Source organism: Melanostigma gelatinosum, assembly GCF_949748355.1.
Source record: "Melanostigma gelatinosum genome assembly, chromosome: 7".
In the NCBI taxonomy this organism is placed as follows: Eukaryota; Metazoa; Chordata; class Actinopteri; order Perciformes; family Zoarcidae; genus Melanostigma; species Melanostigma gelatinosum.
In genome coordinates this window covers 2,971,514-2,986,772 of record NC_136640.1, presented here as the reverse complement: position 1 = coordinate 2,986,772, position 15,259 = coordinate 2,971,514, and the positions used below count along the sequence as shown (strand labels likewise).

General features: G+C 44.8%; 1 protein-coding gene across 2 annotated transcripts; it reads right to left on the bottom strand.

The window, feature by feature from the left end:
- Positions 1–627: 627 nt before the first annotated feature.
- LOC306780218 (inositol polyphosphate 5-phosphatase K-like) lies at positions 628–13,987 on the bottom strand. Of its 2 annotated transcripts, XM_079272497.1 has the most exons (14): positions 13,880–13,987; positions 13,613–13,673; positions 11,375–11,479; positions 10,230–10,338; positions 9,928–10,044; positions 9,309–9,484; positions 8,930–9,041; positions 8,691–8,803; positions 7,869–7,895; positions 6,095–6,338; positions 5,380–5,517; positions 3,823–3,906; positions 3,625–3,729; positions 628–2,882 (listed from the first exon to the last, which is right to left on the bottom strand). In XM_079272497.1, the coding sequence occupies exons 1-14, from the start codon at positions 13,932–13,934 to the stop codon at positions 2,799–2,801; spliced, it is 1,530 nt and encodes a 509-aa protein (XP_079128623.1). In that variant the 5' UTR covers positions 13,935–13,987; the 3' UTR covers positions 628–2,798. The 2 variants fall into 2 exon arrangements, with proteins under 2 accessions (XP_079128623.1, XP_079128624.1); XM_079272498.1 differs by lacking the exon at positions 7,869–7,895.
- Between the last annotated feature and the right edge of the window lie 1,272 nt (positions 13,988–15,259).

Below are 15,259 nucleotides of genomic sequence, written 5' to 3'. Positions count from 1 at the left end.
GACCAGCTGGAGGTCTTCTCTGGTCCTCTGCAGACCGGCAGACACAATCTGGAGGACAGAGACAGAAAGGAGAATTTTATCAAGCTCCTCGGACACAAAACTGTAAAAATACGTCAATCTGAGCTCAGAGAGCGTGAAATATATAAAAGAATGTCCATTCCATTGCTATAAACTTCTAGAAACGAGACTTTATCATAAATACTGTTTTGAATCTGCTTGCAAAAGAATCCCAAGACCGAAACATCGGAATGGAGCAGATTAAAGATACAGGATGAGAAATACCAACAGACTTAAACTACAGACAAAAGCACACTTATTACAAATCATTTAAAAGGCCTCTGGAATAAAATGAAATAGAAAAAATGTTAAAATTTCTACACAACTTCTTTGTAAATACCAAAGACTTTGAGCGTACCTTGTTACGTGCAGCTGAAACGCCCAAATGTATCCGCTCGGCCGTCTTCTGTCCGTTACGACGACACATCACGTCTTCATTTGACTGTTTTAACATTTAACTCAAAGTGATGAGCTAGAAGGTAAAAAAACAATCAAGACACCCAACGACAATACCTAATGCTATAATACTATTATTATTATTTAACATAGAAAAGTAAACCACACAACAAACAAAGTGAGACTTATTTAATATCTGCAAAGCTATACATCTGTTGGTATTCTCTTACAGTACATTTACATTTCATTTCTACTTCAGAAAATAGGTCGCCTCTTGTAGTACAAAATATAAAACGGGAATTGGCTAATAATTGATTCCAGCAAGCCAATAACATTCCACTGAAGGTTTAGAACATCAAAGTTCATAATCAAGAGGAACGAGAGGCCGTGAACTGTTTTGATCAACAATCTGATGAACGTTAACGATACATATCGTACCAAACGAGTGCAGCACACTGAAGCTACAGTCATTTCAAAGGCACTTGCTGAATCCGTATAGTTTTTGGAAAACTAAATCTTTATGTTCCTTCAGTACACGCCAACAATAAATACGTTTGCTTCAACGATAAACAGCGAAACAACTCTTCACGTTCTCCAATTCGCTGCGATACCTCGACGGGTATTAAACGGGAATGAAGAATATATGTTTTAACAACTGCAAGCTAAAAGATGAGCCTCAGGTAATCTGCTCCACAACAGTTGTATTAAACAGTCACCTGTCAAGTCCTCCAGGAACAACTGGAGTTCATCTAAATACTGTGAGGAGAAACTCCAAAAGCGCTCCGTCGTCTCTTATAAAGCAGCCAAGTCACAATATATGATGTATGAATATTTTAAAACAACATGCTAAAACCCAGAAGAGATTAAACGTGCGTACTACAGCAATGCTTTCAGGGCTGAGCAGATTAACATCAGTCCTGTAGGACTGATCTGCACATTTCAAATCCTCAACTTCTTCGTTCAAGAAACAATAACTTTGAATCTCTATATTTCTGCCTTTAAGGGTTTATTCTAGTCATTAACTTCTATTTGTGTCTGCAGGACCATCAAACACACAAAGTTCTGCTGAACTACTGAAACTCCTGAATTTGGGCTGAATATTCTGCAAAATGCAGCATGAAAAAACTGCCGTAACATTTCTCCAAAACCTGCATAACCTGCAGATTCGTCTGTACGACGCTCTGATTATTTCCTGAACAAGCACTTTATTTTGAAGCTCTTAAAGGGACAGTGCGTGGGATGTTCTGGTGACATCTAGTGGTGAGGCTGCAGATTGCAACCAAATAAATACCCCTTCAATCACGCCTCGCTGCACACCGGCCCTTTAAATGAGACTGAAGTGAACATGTAGGAAATATAGATGAACTATGAATGAGCTTCTGTTCCAGCATCATATTGTCATTAACATGCAAATTAGTCTTTAAATCCATAAACTGGCTTCGAGGACATTCATTTCTTCATATTTTCTAAGTAAGCAGTGGACATTGATTTGCTGCTCGATGTCAACAAATTGACGTTTAAACAAACAAAAGAAATGGCCCAAGAGCTTTGTTCAAATTGCCGTTCCCTTTTTTCTGTTCCCAATTGTGGCCGTCAGGGGACGATAAATATTCAAAGTTTTCTTTTGAGAGCATGAAGTTCTGCATTAAAACATGGAGCTTTTCTCTAATGGAGAACTTCCCTTCATCAACTGACTGATGTGTTCAGATCCGACAACATCCCTCACCTTCTGTTTCATCCGTCCACAAACCGATGAGTCACGACGACTACGTCCACTTCTCATCTACACTTTCAGATTCTGTGCTGGACTTTGACTCATTGAAGCTTCCTGTTTAATTGACGTTTGTACAGACTTGTTTTTTAAAATATATTTTAGAGCATAAATAAAGTGCTTTGGAGCGCCATGTTGTCTTCACACGATTTAGCCCGAGACTCTTTAACCTGGGTGGCGTTGTGGGCTATTTTATATTTACTCCTTAAGATCTTTACAGTGTAAAATGATTCAATCAAAAGTGTTCTTCCCTCGGAGGGTTGACGCACAAAGCTGGCACTTCTTCCACATGAAACAAATTTTAATTTAAATGCATTCGAGGGAAACTTACTCTGAGGTTCCTCAGTCAGTTGATGAAGGACTGCTCATAGTTTCCATGATACCTTAAACGTGTCGTAGCTTCACAGCCACACCGGCAGCAGTGAAGAGGTCAGTGAGGCCGTGAACCAGCAAGAACAGAAAGCACTTCCTCACCGCTCTCCTTTGGGGGCGAGTTAGGAAACCACAGGAATTACAAGCCTCGGACAATCCAGGCCCAAAAACATCCATTTCTACATCAAACCACACTGATCGATCAGTTCCTGGATACGGTTTTGTCGAGAGCGTCGATCTTCTCAGGGAACAATCCTTCCTCGCTGGCTACCTTCGAGTCCTGGACCTACGAGAGACCAGCAGGTCAAACAGGGACTTCAAATAAACGTCTATTAGTGGATTAATATTGGTTCATAGGTCCGTTACGTACCACCGATCTCTGTTGGTGTTAAATTGTTAACAACTAATCCGTTTTTTATTCTAAAGGTAGAGCATCACTCACGGCTAACTTGCTCAGGTTCACTTCAGTTACATTGTGATGCCTTCAGGCTCTGCTCAGTGAACATGAGTACTGGCTGAAGGTAAATTATAACGTTATCATGATGTGTTCACATGTCATCTGTAAAATGTAGCTCTGGTGATGAACTGGAATAAATCCAGTGGTTTGAAGGACATGAATATAAAATAGATATTAGAGATGAACTAGGAGCTGTTTATAGCTCTAAGCAGCTTATAGCAGCTCATTAATCAATACAAATACAATCTTTTATTTCCCAATCATTTGAATTGTGTGTTTTTTGTTTTTGTTTTTAAACAATATAGACGACGATAACAAAGTAAAAGGATAACATTTTGAATTGTTGATGGTTTACAGACTTGTAGACCAGCTGCTATAATCAAACAACAATATTGATCATCAATGATCGGCAATTAGTATCGGCGGCAAAAAAGCGTGATCGTGGATCTAAAAGTTATATTTTCTCCCTTTTTTCTTTGTTTTGATCCGATCTGTGACTCTGATCTGTGATCTGATCCGAACCGTGACTTTTCCGTTGCACCCCGATGAGTTGACGATGTTACGAGCTTACCTTGAATGCGTCACTGATTCCAACGATGCACTGCAGAGTATCGCTGTAGTAGCACAGTACGCACTCCCCTCCCCGCACTGGGATTTCCTTTTTACTCACATACACCTACAAACACAGACACTTGTGATTCATTGATGTACTTCTTATGACATCAGTGTTTGTTTTTAATCAAAATGAACTCACAGCACGAGTTACTACCTGTATGATTTCTTCATTGAAGGCCACTTCGTCGTCTTTGACCCACATGTAGGTGAGGTAGTCCGACACACTGGTGAACCCAACCTTTACACACACACACACACACACACATTTCAGGCTGTCATACTGAGACACGGTATTTGAATTGTCGGCGGTAGTGGCACGTGTTGGCGGTAGAGGCACGTGTTGGCGGTAGTGGGACGTGTTGGCGGTAGTGGCACGTGTTGGCGGTAGTGGCACGTGTTGGCGGTAGAGGCACGTGTTGGCGGTAGCGGGACGTGTCGGCGGTAGCGGCACGTGTCGGCGGTAGAGGCACGTGTCGGCGGTAGAGGCACGTGTCGGCGGTAGCGGGACGTGTCGGCGGTGGCGGCACGTGTCGGCGGTGGCGGCACGTGTCGGCGGTGGCGGCACGTGTCGGCGGTGGCGGGACGTGTCGGCGGTGGCGGCACGTGTCGGCGGTGGCGGCACGTGTCGGCGGTGGCGGCACGTGTCGGCGGGGGCGGCACGTGTCGGCGGGGGCGGCACGTGTCGGCGGTAGCGGCACGTGTCGGCGGTAGCGGCACGTGTCGGCGGTAGCGGCACGTGTCGGCGGGTAGCGGCACGTGTCGGCGGTGGCGGCACGTGTCGGCGGTGGCGGCACGTGTCGGCGGTGGCGGCACGTGTCGGCGGTGGCGGCACGTGTCGGCGGTGGCGGGACGTGTCGGCGGTGGCGGGACGTGTCGGCGGTGGCGGCACGTGTCGGCGGTGGCGGGACGTGTCGGCGGTGGCGGCACGTGTCGGCGGGGGCGGCACGTGTCGGCGGGGGCGGCACGTGGCGGCGGGGGCGGGACGTGTCGGCGGTAGCGGCACGTGTCGGCGGTAGCGGCACGTGTCGGCGGTAGCGGCACGTGTCGGCGGTAGCGGCACGTGTCGGCGGTAGCGGGACGTGTCGGCGGTAGCGGGACGTGTCGGCGGTAGCGGGACGTGTCGGCGGTAGCGGGACGTGTCGGCGGTAGCGGGACGTGTCGGCGGTAGCGGGACGTGTCGGCGGGAGCGGGACGTGTCGGCGGGAGCGGGACGTGTCGGCGGTAGCGGGACGTGTCGGCGGTAGCGGCACGTGTCGGCGGGTAGCGGCACGTGTCGGCGGTAGCGGCACGTGTCGGCGGTAGCGGCACGTGTCGGCGGGAGCGGGACGTGTCGGCGGGAGCGGGACGTGTCGGCGGTAGCGGCACGTGTCGGCGGTAGCGGCACGTGTCGGCGGTAGCGGCACGTGTCGGCGGTAGCGGGACGTGTCGGCGGTAGCGGGACGTGTCGGCGGTAGCGGGACGTGTCGGCGGTAGCGGGACGTGTCGGCGGTAGTGGGACGTGTCGGCGGTCGCGGCACGTGTCGGCGGTGGCGGCACGTGTCGGCGGTCGCGGGACGTGTCGGCGGTGGCGGCACGTGTCGGCGGGTGGCGGCACGTGTCGGCGGTGGCGGCACGTGTCGGCGGTCGCGGCACGTGTTGGCGGTAGTGGGACGTGTTGGCGGTAGTGGGACGTGTTGGCGGTAGTGGGACGTGGGACGTGCTCTCAGCAGACCTTGTAGAGTCCGATCCAGTCCCAGGCGCTGGAGGAGAACGGCTGCAGAGGGCTGTAGAGGACCATGGCGTCGATGTCGGCGCTCCAGTCGCCCTCCGGCTGCAGACGCACCAGAGGAGCGTCGAACATCTTCCTCAGCTGCACACACGGAGAAATTAAACGTTTTACAATCAAATCTGTGAATGTAGTTATATGTGGATATTTAGAGGATAAATCATGTTAGTACAACTTTGAGTGGCTGAAAATATTGATTGCTCTAATTTAACATTTTACTTTTATCAATTTATTCAGCTTTAAAAGAGAGCGAGAGACAGACAGAGAGAGACATAGATATATATATGTAGAGAGAGAGAGAGAGAGAGAGAGAGAGAGAGAGAGAGAGAGAGAGAGAGAGAGAGAGAGAGAGAGAGAGAGAGACACAGACAGAGAGAGAGAGAGAGAGAGAGAGAGAGACAGACAGGGAGAGAGAGAGAGAGAGAGAGAGAGAGAGAGAGAGAGAGAGAGACACAGACAGGGAGAGAGAGAGAGAGAGAGAGAGAGAGAGAGAGAGAGAGAGAGAGAGAGAGAGAGAGAGAGAGACAGACAGAGAGAAACATGTAAATGTCTCTTTTATCAGTGAACTATTTGTGACAGTCTCGTCTGAAAACATGAAGGTGCACGACACCATGCAGGACGTGATGACATCATGCTTCACCATGTTGAGTGTAAACATCACCTCCAGCGTGAAGACGCCGATGACGGGCTTGTGGTCACTGATGCTGTACTCCATGTTGCTGGTGTACAAGTCCTGCCTGATCCTGAGCGGGTACTCTTCATCCTCGTCCTCGTCCCCGTCCTCTTCCTCGACCTTCCTCGCCTCCTGGTCGACCGTGTTTTCACTTTGCTCGTCAGGGGGCGGGGCCTTGTGTCGGAGCCGCCACAGAATCCTGTCGGTCCAGGCGGGTTTACGCTTCTTACCGCTGGACAGAGAGCAGAGAGGCGGAGTTTAGTCGGGAGACAAAGACGACCATCTATAGCAAGGTGTTGTGAGGGTGCATGACCGGGAGGTGGATGAAAAATCCGGACAGAAAAAAGGTATCTGCATCACTCCCCATGTCCCTATTTTTGTGGCCAATTTTCTGGCAAACATATTTGATCACTGACAAAAAATAAGCGACGTTGGCAGCGATTCAGATGTCTGGATCCGATTAAATTCAAATTTACATGATCAACTATGTGTACAATAAGATCCTATTGTTGTTTAAATAATTAAATGTTGCAGTATAACAGTTATTAACATAGTGTTCCTGTAAACATTCCATCGTACAAGCTGATATTTTGTGCCATAGACTTAAATAGACTTGAATCGAAAGATGCAACGTGTGCGAGTTAAACTCTCACAGAATGAAGTCTGCAGTGAGATGTTGACACGAGGGCACGCGACATAAAAATGCATTTACTGGCGTGTTAAAATCCACATCGTCATATTACAGGATACGGGTGTGTATTACACTTTGTTATAGTTAATGTGACATTACAAAAGAAATCCATTCATAATCCAACACACAGCCAACCATCCACAGCCATAGCTCCTGTATTACACATCTATCTGAGGCCATGCATGTTAACCGCTCTGCGTAGCAGCTGTTCTAAACACGTTGTTTTACAGCTTTTATATACTCTGAACAAGCTCTGAAAGCAGTGTGAAGGGATCACACATGAGGGTTAATATGGAACACTGATGAACCCTGTGGAAGCTTTTGAAACACATTTATGCATCTTAAAGGCTCAGTTTAGATCTTTTTCAGGTGTGGTAGTATGAGGTACTTCTTCCATACTCGGTGTATTATCTACAGTAGTACCAGCTTGGGAGCCAAGTGTAAACTATTAACATATTTTTACCCCTTTTGACCCTTTATGACTGAAGCCGTTATCTATTCTCTCTTTGAAGCCGCCAGACTCCATCGACAAAAACAGTAATTTTACCCGTCATAAAGGGTCAACAGAGGTAAAAATACGGTATTAATAGTTTACACTTTACAGCTGGTACCACTGTAGATAATACACTGAATATGTAGAAGTACCTCATACAACCACACAATCTGCCCCTTTAATCGTTGAAGATGCATGAATGTGTTTTTATACGTACTGTATATTTAACCTGATATCGAGTCTTTCAGGAGTCTAAAGTACGTCCACAGCAGCACAGTATTTTGCTCTTGTGCTGGTCGGTTTCTCCAAACGCCATCGACTTCAAAAACTCCTCACGGTTCCTTTAAACCGTCTCAGAATAACAGCTCATGCAACATTCTGTGAAATAAACGAGCATTTCAGTCTTCTGACATTCATCTTGAGAGGACCGTTAGTTCCACCTGATGCTTTGCTTGATTTGCAGTCTGTTACAGATGAAGATCGTCTGCATTAAGCCTTTGAAAGGTGGTTAAAAGCAGCATACGTGCACACACTGAAGTGTAGTTAGACGTGGACACAGATGTGTTTTGATCTCTTACGTAAAGCCAAACCACGTCCTGTAGAGCCTGTGAAGACGGTGCAGATGGAATAAAATACAAAGGAAGGTTTTAAGAGGCAAACACTGGCAGTAAGAAGGGATCTCAAACACATGATTAGACATGGGACAGTATGAAAAGTCATTTTTTAAAACTCTTAAAAATGATGCTTAAACACACTGGAATCACTTCACCGCACATTTAGTGAAGAGACAAATATCATTGTTACGTCACAGATTGGACGCACATTTTTTTCTTAGTAAAAAAACAAACAATAAAACAATCTTTGTTAAGGTAAGAGAGAGAGAAAGCGAGAGAGAGAGAGAGAAAATCTGACAATTTTTCACTTCTCTAGATGATAACGAGCTCGATAGCTTTCACCCTTGTGAGGATAATCCCGATATAATCCCGATATAATCCCGGTATAATCCCGGTATAATCCCGGTATAATCCCGGTATAATCCCGATATAATCCCGATATAATCCCGATATAATCCCGGAATAATCCCGATATAGTCCCGATATAATCCCGATATAATCTCGATATAATCCCGATATAATCCCGATATAATCCCGGTATAATCCCGGAATAATCCCAATATAGTCCCGGTATAATCCCGGTATAGTCCCGGTATAATCCCGGTATAATCCCGACATAATCCCGGTATAATCCCGGTATAATACCGGTATAATCCCGATATAGTCCCGGTATAATCCCGGTATAATCCCGATATAATCCCGATATAATCCCGATGTCGTCCCATATGGTCTCATCCCTTCACATGACAGACTGTAGGAATGATCATCATGATGTTAAACTGTTACCTGCTGTCGTAAATATCGGAGTTTCGATCAAACTTGTACGTGGGTGGAAAGTCCAGAGGCCCTTCGTCAAACTCCTGGAGGATCCGTTCTTTCTTCTTCTTCATCATCGTCAACTGAGGACGACACATTTCATAGAATCGTGAACGCAGTATGTGACGAGCCGTGGACGATGATGATGATGATGTTGCGGTTACTCGAGTGTTGTTTATATGAACGGAGGATGAACAGCTGAGCGATACCTGGTCTTTGCTCCACAGCAGGTCGTAGGTCTGATCGCTGATGCAGGACCGGACAAAGTGCATACCGTGGTCCTCAATTCTGAAGTTAAGATCTCCGAACCAGAACACCAGCCTGGAGGGAGGGAGGGAGGGAGGGGGAGGGGAGAGAGAGGGAGGGGGAGGGGAGAGAGAGGGAGGGGGAGGGGGAGGGGAGAGAGAGAGAGAGAGAGAGAGAGAGCGGAAAAGATGGAGAAATTAAATGTATTGAAGAATTAAAGGAAATGAATGTTTGACAGTGTTCATACAGACATTAAAAATTAAAAATCTAAGGACGTCATATCAAGCTAAATAATACAATGGTCTGTTTGACTCTGAAGTTTAATTGTAGTATTTTACTCACCGGTGGTCAACAATGCTGGGAGCCTTCTGGCGGTCGAAGGTCTGGGCGTCCATGATGTACTCGAACTCGTCCACTCTCTCCGAGGCGTAGTTCATGTGAGCAGCCAGGTGACAGTTGAGGAAACACAGCATGTGACCGTAGAAAGACAGACGGACGGACACGCCCCCTTTGTTACCCTGAGAGACAAACAGGAAGTTAACGGACAAACCAAAACAAAAAATAAAGCGAGACCTCTGCAGCTCCTCGTCTCTGGTCGAGGCTAGCAGCTCGAGGCTACATTAGCTGCTACTAGCACAACACAACCCGGGTCTCTCACCAAACTGTCGGCGACGCCGGTTGAGTTGCATTCTGGGTAATGAAAGCGGCAGGTTTTGACGAGGAAGATTTTGAATTTTCTTTTTTTACTGTCCGTTGTGAATCTGAAAGTGTTGTAGAAGTGTGTGTGTGTGTGTGTGTGTGTGTGTGTGTGTGTGTGTGTGTGTGTGTGTGTGTGTGTGTGTGTGTGTGTGTGTGTGTGTGTGTGTGTGTGTGTGTGTGTGTGTGTGTGTGTGTGTGTGTGTGTGTGTGTGTGTGTGTGTGTGTGTGTGTGTGTGTGTGTGTGTGTGTGCGTGTTTCTCACCCAGTAACCAAAAATGCCAGTGCGTGTGTAGGTGGCCTGGATGTCTCTGATGAACGGGACGTGCTTCAGTTTGGAGAAGAAGAGCAGCAGCAGACCCTGCATCCTGATGGACGACACCTGAAACACACACACACACACACACACACACACACACACAAAGTAAATACAGCATAAAACTCTAATATATAGCAATTAAGGATTTACACTTACCACGAGTAACAATAACACACATTAATATTGCTTGTTTACCTGTGTGTGTGTGTGTGTGTGTGTGTATGAGGGTGTGTAGAGAAGATTTGTACCTTAACGTATTTCCGTGGTGCCAAGGTGTCCATGAGCATTTTACTCCACGGGTCATCGAATACGCTGTCCAACATAAACCTCAGCGGTCTGGAGTAAACCTCCTGCAACCTGTCACACACACACACACACACACACACACACACACACACACACACACACACACACACATGCACACACACACACAGACACACACACAGAGTTCAATCATCAGTCAGTCTGGGTTAAAGACCTCTTAGGCGTAACTTTCAAAGAGATAAAGGACGAGACTAAACGCTTTATATTGCTGCGGTTTGATTTGTGCGTTGCAGAAGCGGTTTCTTCTGTAAAGCCGTGACAGCGTCTGCACGGCTAAGTATCGCCACTGATTTACAGACTGCATTCTATATTGATGTGATTCGGGATATTTCAGTTACGATACCAATATTACGTGGATGTGTACGAGATTCTCAGAGAAGTAATGCTGTAAATCGCACAAGGAAGCAGTTTGGACTCAAGTGAGGGTCGCTGGTCTCCACGCTTTCCACGGGAGAAGGAAAAAAGATCGATCTCGAGATTCTATGAAGCGATATCGGATCATTCAAATCGAGATCAATCTCAATCTGAAAAACACCAAACCCTCGACCAAACCGTGGAATTACATTTTCCAGGTCCGTCACGTGACGCCATATATTTACATTTGAAAGGAGACGTCTGCAACTCAGCTTAGGTACATCAGCTTCCCAGCACTAACATGCATACGGCCCTTATTTAAATCATTAGGTCCTATGGTCAACAAAGTAACATTAATTACACAATCAACACTCTAGATGAGAAATCCAGAGCATAAAACCAGCGAGATTAAGTGGTTGAAGTTATTGAATTAAAGCTCGTATGTTATTGTCTCGACCGTATCTTAACCACGTCACGTGATAGATCGGCTTCAATAGAATTCCTTGTGAATTCTCACATGAGGCTTTGACTTGCAACTGAACATTCAGCCCACTTTGTTGGGAAAACTAAATCCTTTATCGCCATTCAGACTAAAGAATAGACACGTTTGTCCATACCGCCCAGCATCAACTCTGCCCCGTATCCTCATGTACACAACAACATGCATACAGAATACTTCCCCGAACAATCGATTCCCATTCCCTGCACCACCTACCCGATGACGTAGAGGTCGGGGCTCTTTGGGGAGTTCAGGTGGAGAAGCAGCGTCACGTCATCTGGAGGATCTGCTGAGGCCACGTTCCACGTCACCATGTGCAGCCTGAGGCAGACGGGGAAACAAGAACTGAACTGTACTTCAAAGAGTAAATCAAAGAGCTTCATTCAGTTTGGTCAAAAACCAGAGCTGAGCTCGTTACAGTAAAAACGCTGCTCAACTGTCACAAGCAGCTCAGGCTGCTGCAGCTAACTCATGAAGAGACCAGTCATCATTTCCCCCAAACTCTGAACATTCAGAGAAAGTTTAGTTTTTCACGCTTTGTACGACAGTAAAGTGTCAGTGACAGAAACTGCAGATCCAGATCTGAATAAAAAGAGGAAGAGGAACACTATTTATTCCTCTCTTTCTGGCTTCAGCTCACAGAAAACTCTCCACCTGAAACGGTCCTTTCTCGGCCTGTTGGCTCTCCTGCCACAGGCGAGGAAGGCGTCGTCCAGAGTCTCGACCATCTTCTCGTGCAGCTCGTTTCGGGGGTCCAAGTCATCCACGCACGTCATCAGCTGGTGGAGCCAATGGCGCAGCACCAGTCTGCTGGCCGTGGACTGCGTGGCGTCGCTGGAGAGGCTGTCGGAGCGGAGACGCCACGTCAACAGCCGACCGATTTCATCCATTCTGGCTCAAAGTGGTCAATGCAGCGAGGTGCGCCGAGTGTTGTTCAAGTGACAAAATACAAAAAGTGTTTCCTAAAGGTCCCAAAATAGTTTTTAAAAGAAAAGAAAATCACAAATTTGACGATTTCAGTATGAGCCACAGTCCGACGTTTAGGTTGTTTCCGTCGAATCAAACCACTGAAATGAGGAAAGGAGTCGGGTGCTCCAGGAGTTACAAGTCGTCTTTGTGCAATAATCTCTTGTAAAATGTCTCAACATTAGGCCTATTAAACACATTGAGAAACCAGCTGCATGAACAAAAGCATTCTTTCCCTTTTGGGGAAAACACATTGTTTCAAATCCGCATTAGGTGCGTTGTGTTGGGCAACCTAATCCACCGGCCACAACGCAGTCACATTTGCAGACTGGCCAACATTGCACCCTGTTGAGTCTCGCAACACGTTCAACCCTGAAGGAGACGGACAATTGTGCTTCTGGAGGTCCGGTACCGAACGGCAGACACCGACACAAAGAGTTCGTCAACGACTGATCCACACCTGTAACAGTGTTCACCATCCTTTCTTAAGAATCCGTTTTCAGGACTTTTTCGAGCTGATATAACAGACATTGTATGAAATGTCTCATACGATTTCGTGCCGGTTGCCTCCATAACATCACATGAGTTCATTCACCACCATCCAGCTCTCCCATTATTCCCTGACAGCACTTTACTTCATACTTAAGGAACAAGACACACAAGCAGTTTCTTCCCATGTGACGCAACTTTTATGAGCGGTAAACCCGACCGTTTCATGACATGACAGTACAACTGTGCAATAATTAGCTACACGCACACTTTCATTGTACTTATCAACACTCATATTTCAACAGGTAACACTCACAATAACTTCATCATGGTGAATTTCGTCACGAGTGACTTGAAAAAGCTTCACAGCTCACTATTATGACAGAGAAGTGGAAAAATAGAGCCTGAACGAGCTCACACTATCTTTATTCATGTATCCCGTATTCATTCAGGGAGACGTGATGAGTTATGATTACCTTATTAAAGACTGCTTGTTTTATTTTTCATTCAAAGAGATTCGTCCTGTCTGTGATGCAATAAAGATATTTGTTTCTGAACAGAATATAAAGGGAAAGAGATTTCTAGAGCGTTTAAGTGCCATAATAAGAGTTTTTGAAATATTTTTGATGATTATCAGAAGTTATTATTTTGGCCAGGACACTCATAACATGACATGTTCATATTATATGTGTGTCTACTCATTCTGTGTCAGGCCATTTAAAAGTCCCTCAATGAAGCTGCACAACCTTAAACTAGTCTGTGCATAATTAAGAAAGTCCCTCAATGAAGCTGCACAACCTTAAATTAGTCTGTGCATAATTAAGAAAGTCCCTCAATGAAGCAGCATAACCTTAAACTAGTCTGTGCATAATTAAGAAAGTCCCTCAATGAAGCTGCATAACCTTAAACTAGTCTGTGCATAATTAAGAAAGTCCCTCAATGAAGCTGCATAACCTTAAACTAGTTGGATGGTTCTGTGCATAATGAAGAAAGTCCCACCTGAAGCTCTCTGCCTCGTAGTTTCTCTTCTGCTCCTCAGTCTCCTCCATCATCTCCACACCTGGACATGCAAAAGACACAAATCCTCTGCATATAACTCACACACACACTATGGAGCCTGAATACAGTCGAAACACGCTAATAAAATCAACAATAAAGCACCAACGTTGAGCTAAACATTGCTAACGTTGATGACAACATGAATCTGCTAGTTAACATATTTCCACCTTGTATGAACAAATGGTATTTGTAGCACACTAACGTTACCTGAGGGTCTTTGGTCGTACTTGCTTTCGTTGTTGGTGTAACTACTGGAAAACATCCAGTAACAGTAAACACGCAGCGGCAGCCTTACAGCTTTAGCTAATGTTGTTGTTTTAATGTTCCGGAAAACAGTTTACCTGCCTTCAAAATAAAAGCGTAACTTCGTTACGGAAGTGAATAGTTAAAACTGTCAACTTTTAATTGAACTTATTAAGAATTCCTTTAAGAATATATTGTGTATTTATTTGCCAGCTATCAATTATAAGTTCAGTTATGAGAGTAATTTCCAAACCATTGTATGGTTTGTAAATTAAGAAAGATTTATTTACAGTTCTTCCACAGCTTTTATTCTGAAGGATTTAAGCATGTCCCTGCCCTCTCTGCCTTTAAAATAAATGCGTAACATTGTCACGGAAATGAGTTGAAACAGACAACTTTTATATTGTGTATCCATTTGCCAGTTATTAATTATCAATTCCTTTAATGGTCAAACGTGAGGTATAAGAGTAACTTCCCTCCTAGTTTGTGCATTAAGAAAGATTTATTTTGAGTTCTTCCACAGCTTTTATTCTGAAGGATACAAGCGTAACGTTGTTGATGAAACAAAAGCGTTTATTAGCGTATTTGTGAAACAGATGCCAATAGATTGGTGCAAAAATGATGACACCTAAACGCAATGATTTAATGTTGTATATATTATAATAGTGTGTATGCCTTGCCTAAAAAACGAAAATAAGTTAGATTTATTTTTATACTTCCGGTTACCTCGACACAAAGTCAATGAGTTTTTGATTAAACGGCTGAAACGAGGTTTATGATTTAAATTTTTGTTCTGAAATATAAAACACGTCAGTAGAAATACTTTTTGGGAATTTGAAAGGCTGTACGTTTATATAAAAAAGGCGGTCGCTAACAATCCGAAGGAAAAATCCCATTTAATTATTTTCATACTACCCATTATGTTCTCTATGTGCTGATCATTTTTGCATGAATTATTTCTACATCACATTTTGTCAATTCAAAAAATAAAATGCAAAAGAGACTAATTTCCACCCAGAAATAATAAACAGCATAGAAGGAAGACGCCACATCTTCTGAAGTATTTATCAGACGCTGGTCATGTCTTCTGATTCAAGTGATAGTTTGTGACTGCAGCAAACAATAAATGTGATCTTTTCCACAGTTAAATTGGGTGTTTGCTCACTAATCTAAACATGTTTTTTTTCCAACAGAAGTACAATATACAAATATCCTAAAGAGCAAGGAACAAATGCATTGTCTTAAATATACTGCACACTCGTAACATTAAAATCCAGGTTGTACCATTCAACACGGGACACGACTTAGAAACAGAACCGTGTCAACCATTTCGAAATCTGCACA

Coding starts and splice junctions, on each gene's coding strand:
- LOC306780218 (XM_079272497.1), bottom strand. CDS start 13,934: ATGTTTTCCAGTAGTTACACCAACAACGAAAGCAAGTACGACCAAAGA. Junction 8,804..8,929: donor TGCTGTGGAGCAAAGACCAG/GTATCGCTCAGC, acceptor TGTCGTCCTCAG/TTGACGATGATGAAGAAGAA. Junction 7,896..8,690: donor TCCGATATTTACGACAGCAG/GTAACAGTTTAA, acceptor CCGTCTTCACAG/GCTCTACAGGACGTGGTTTG.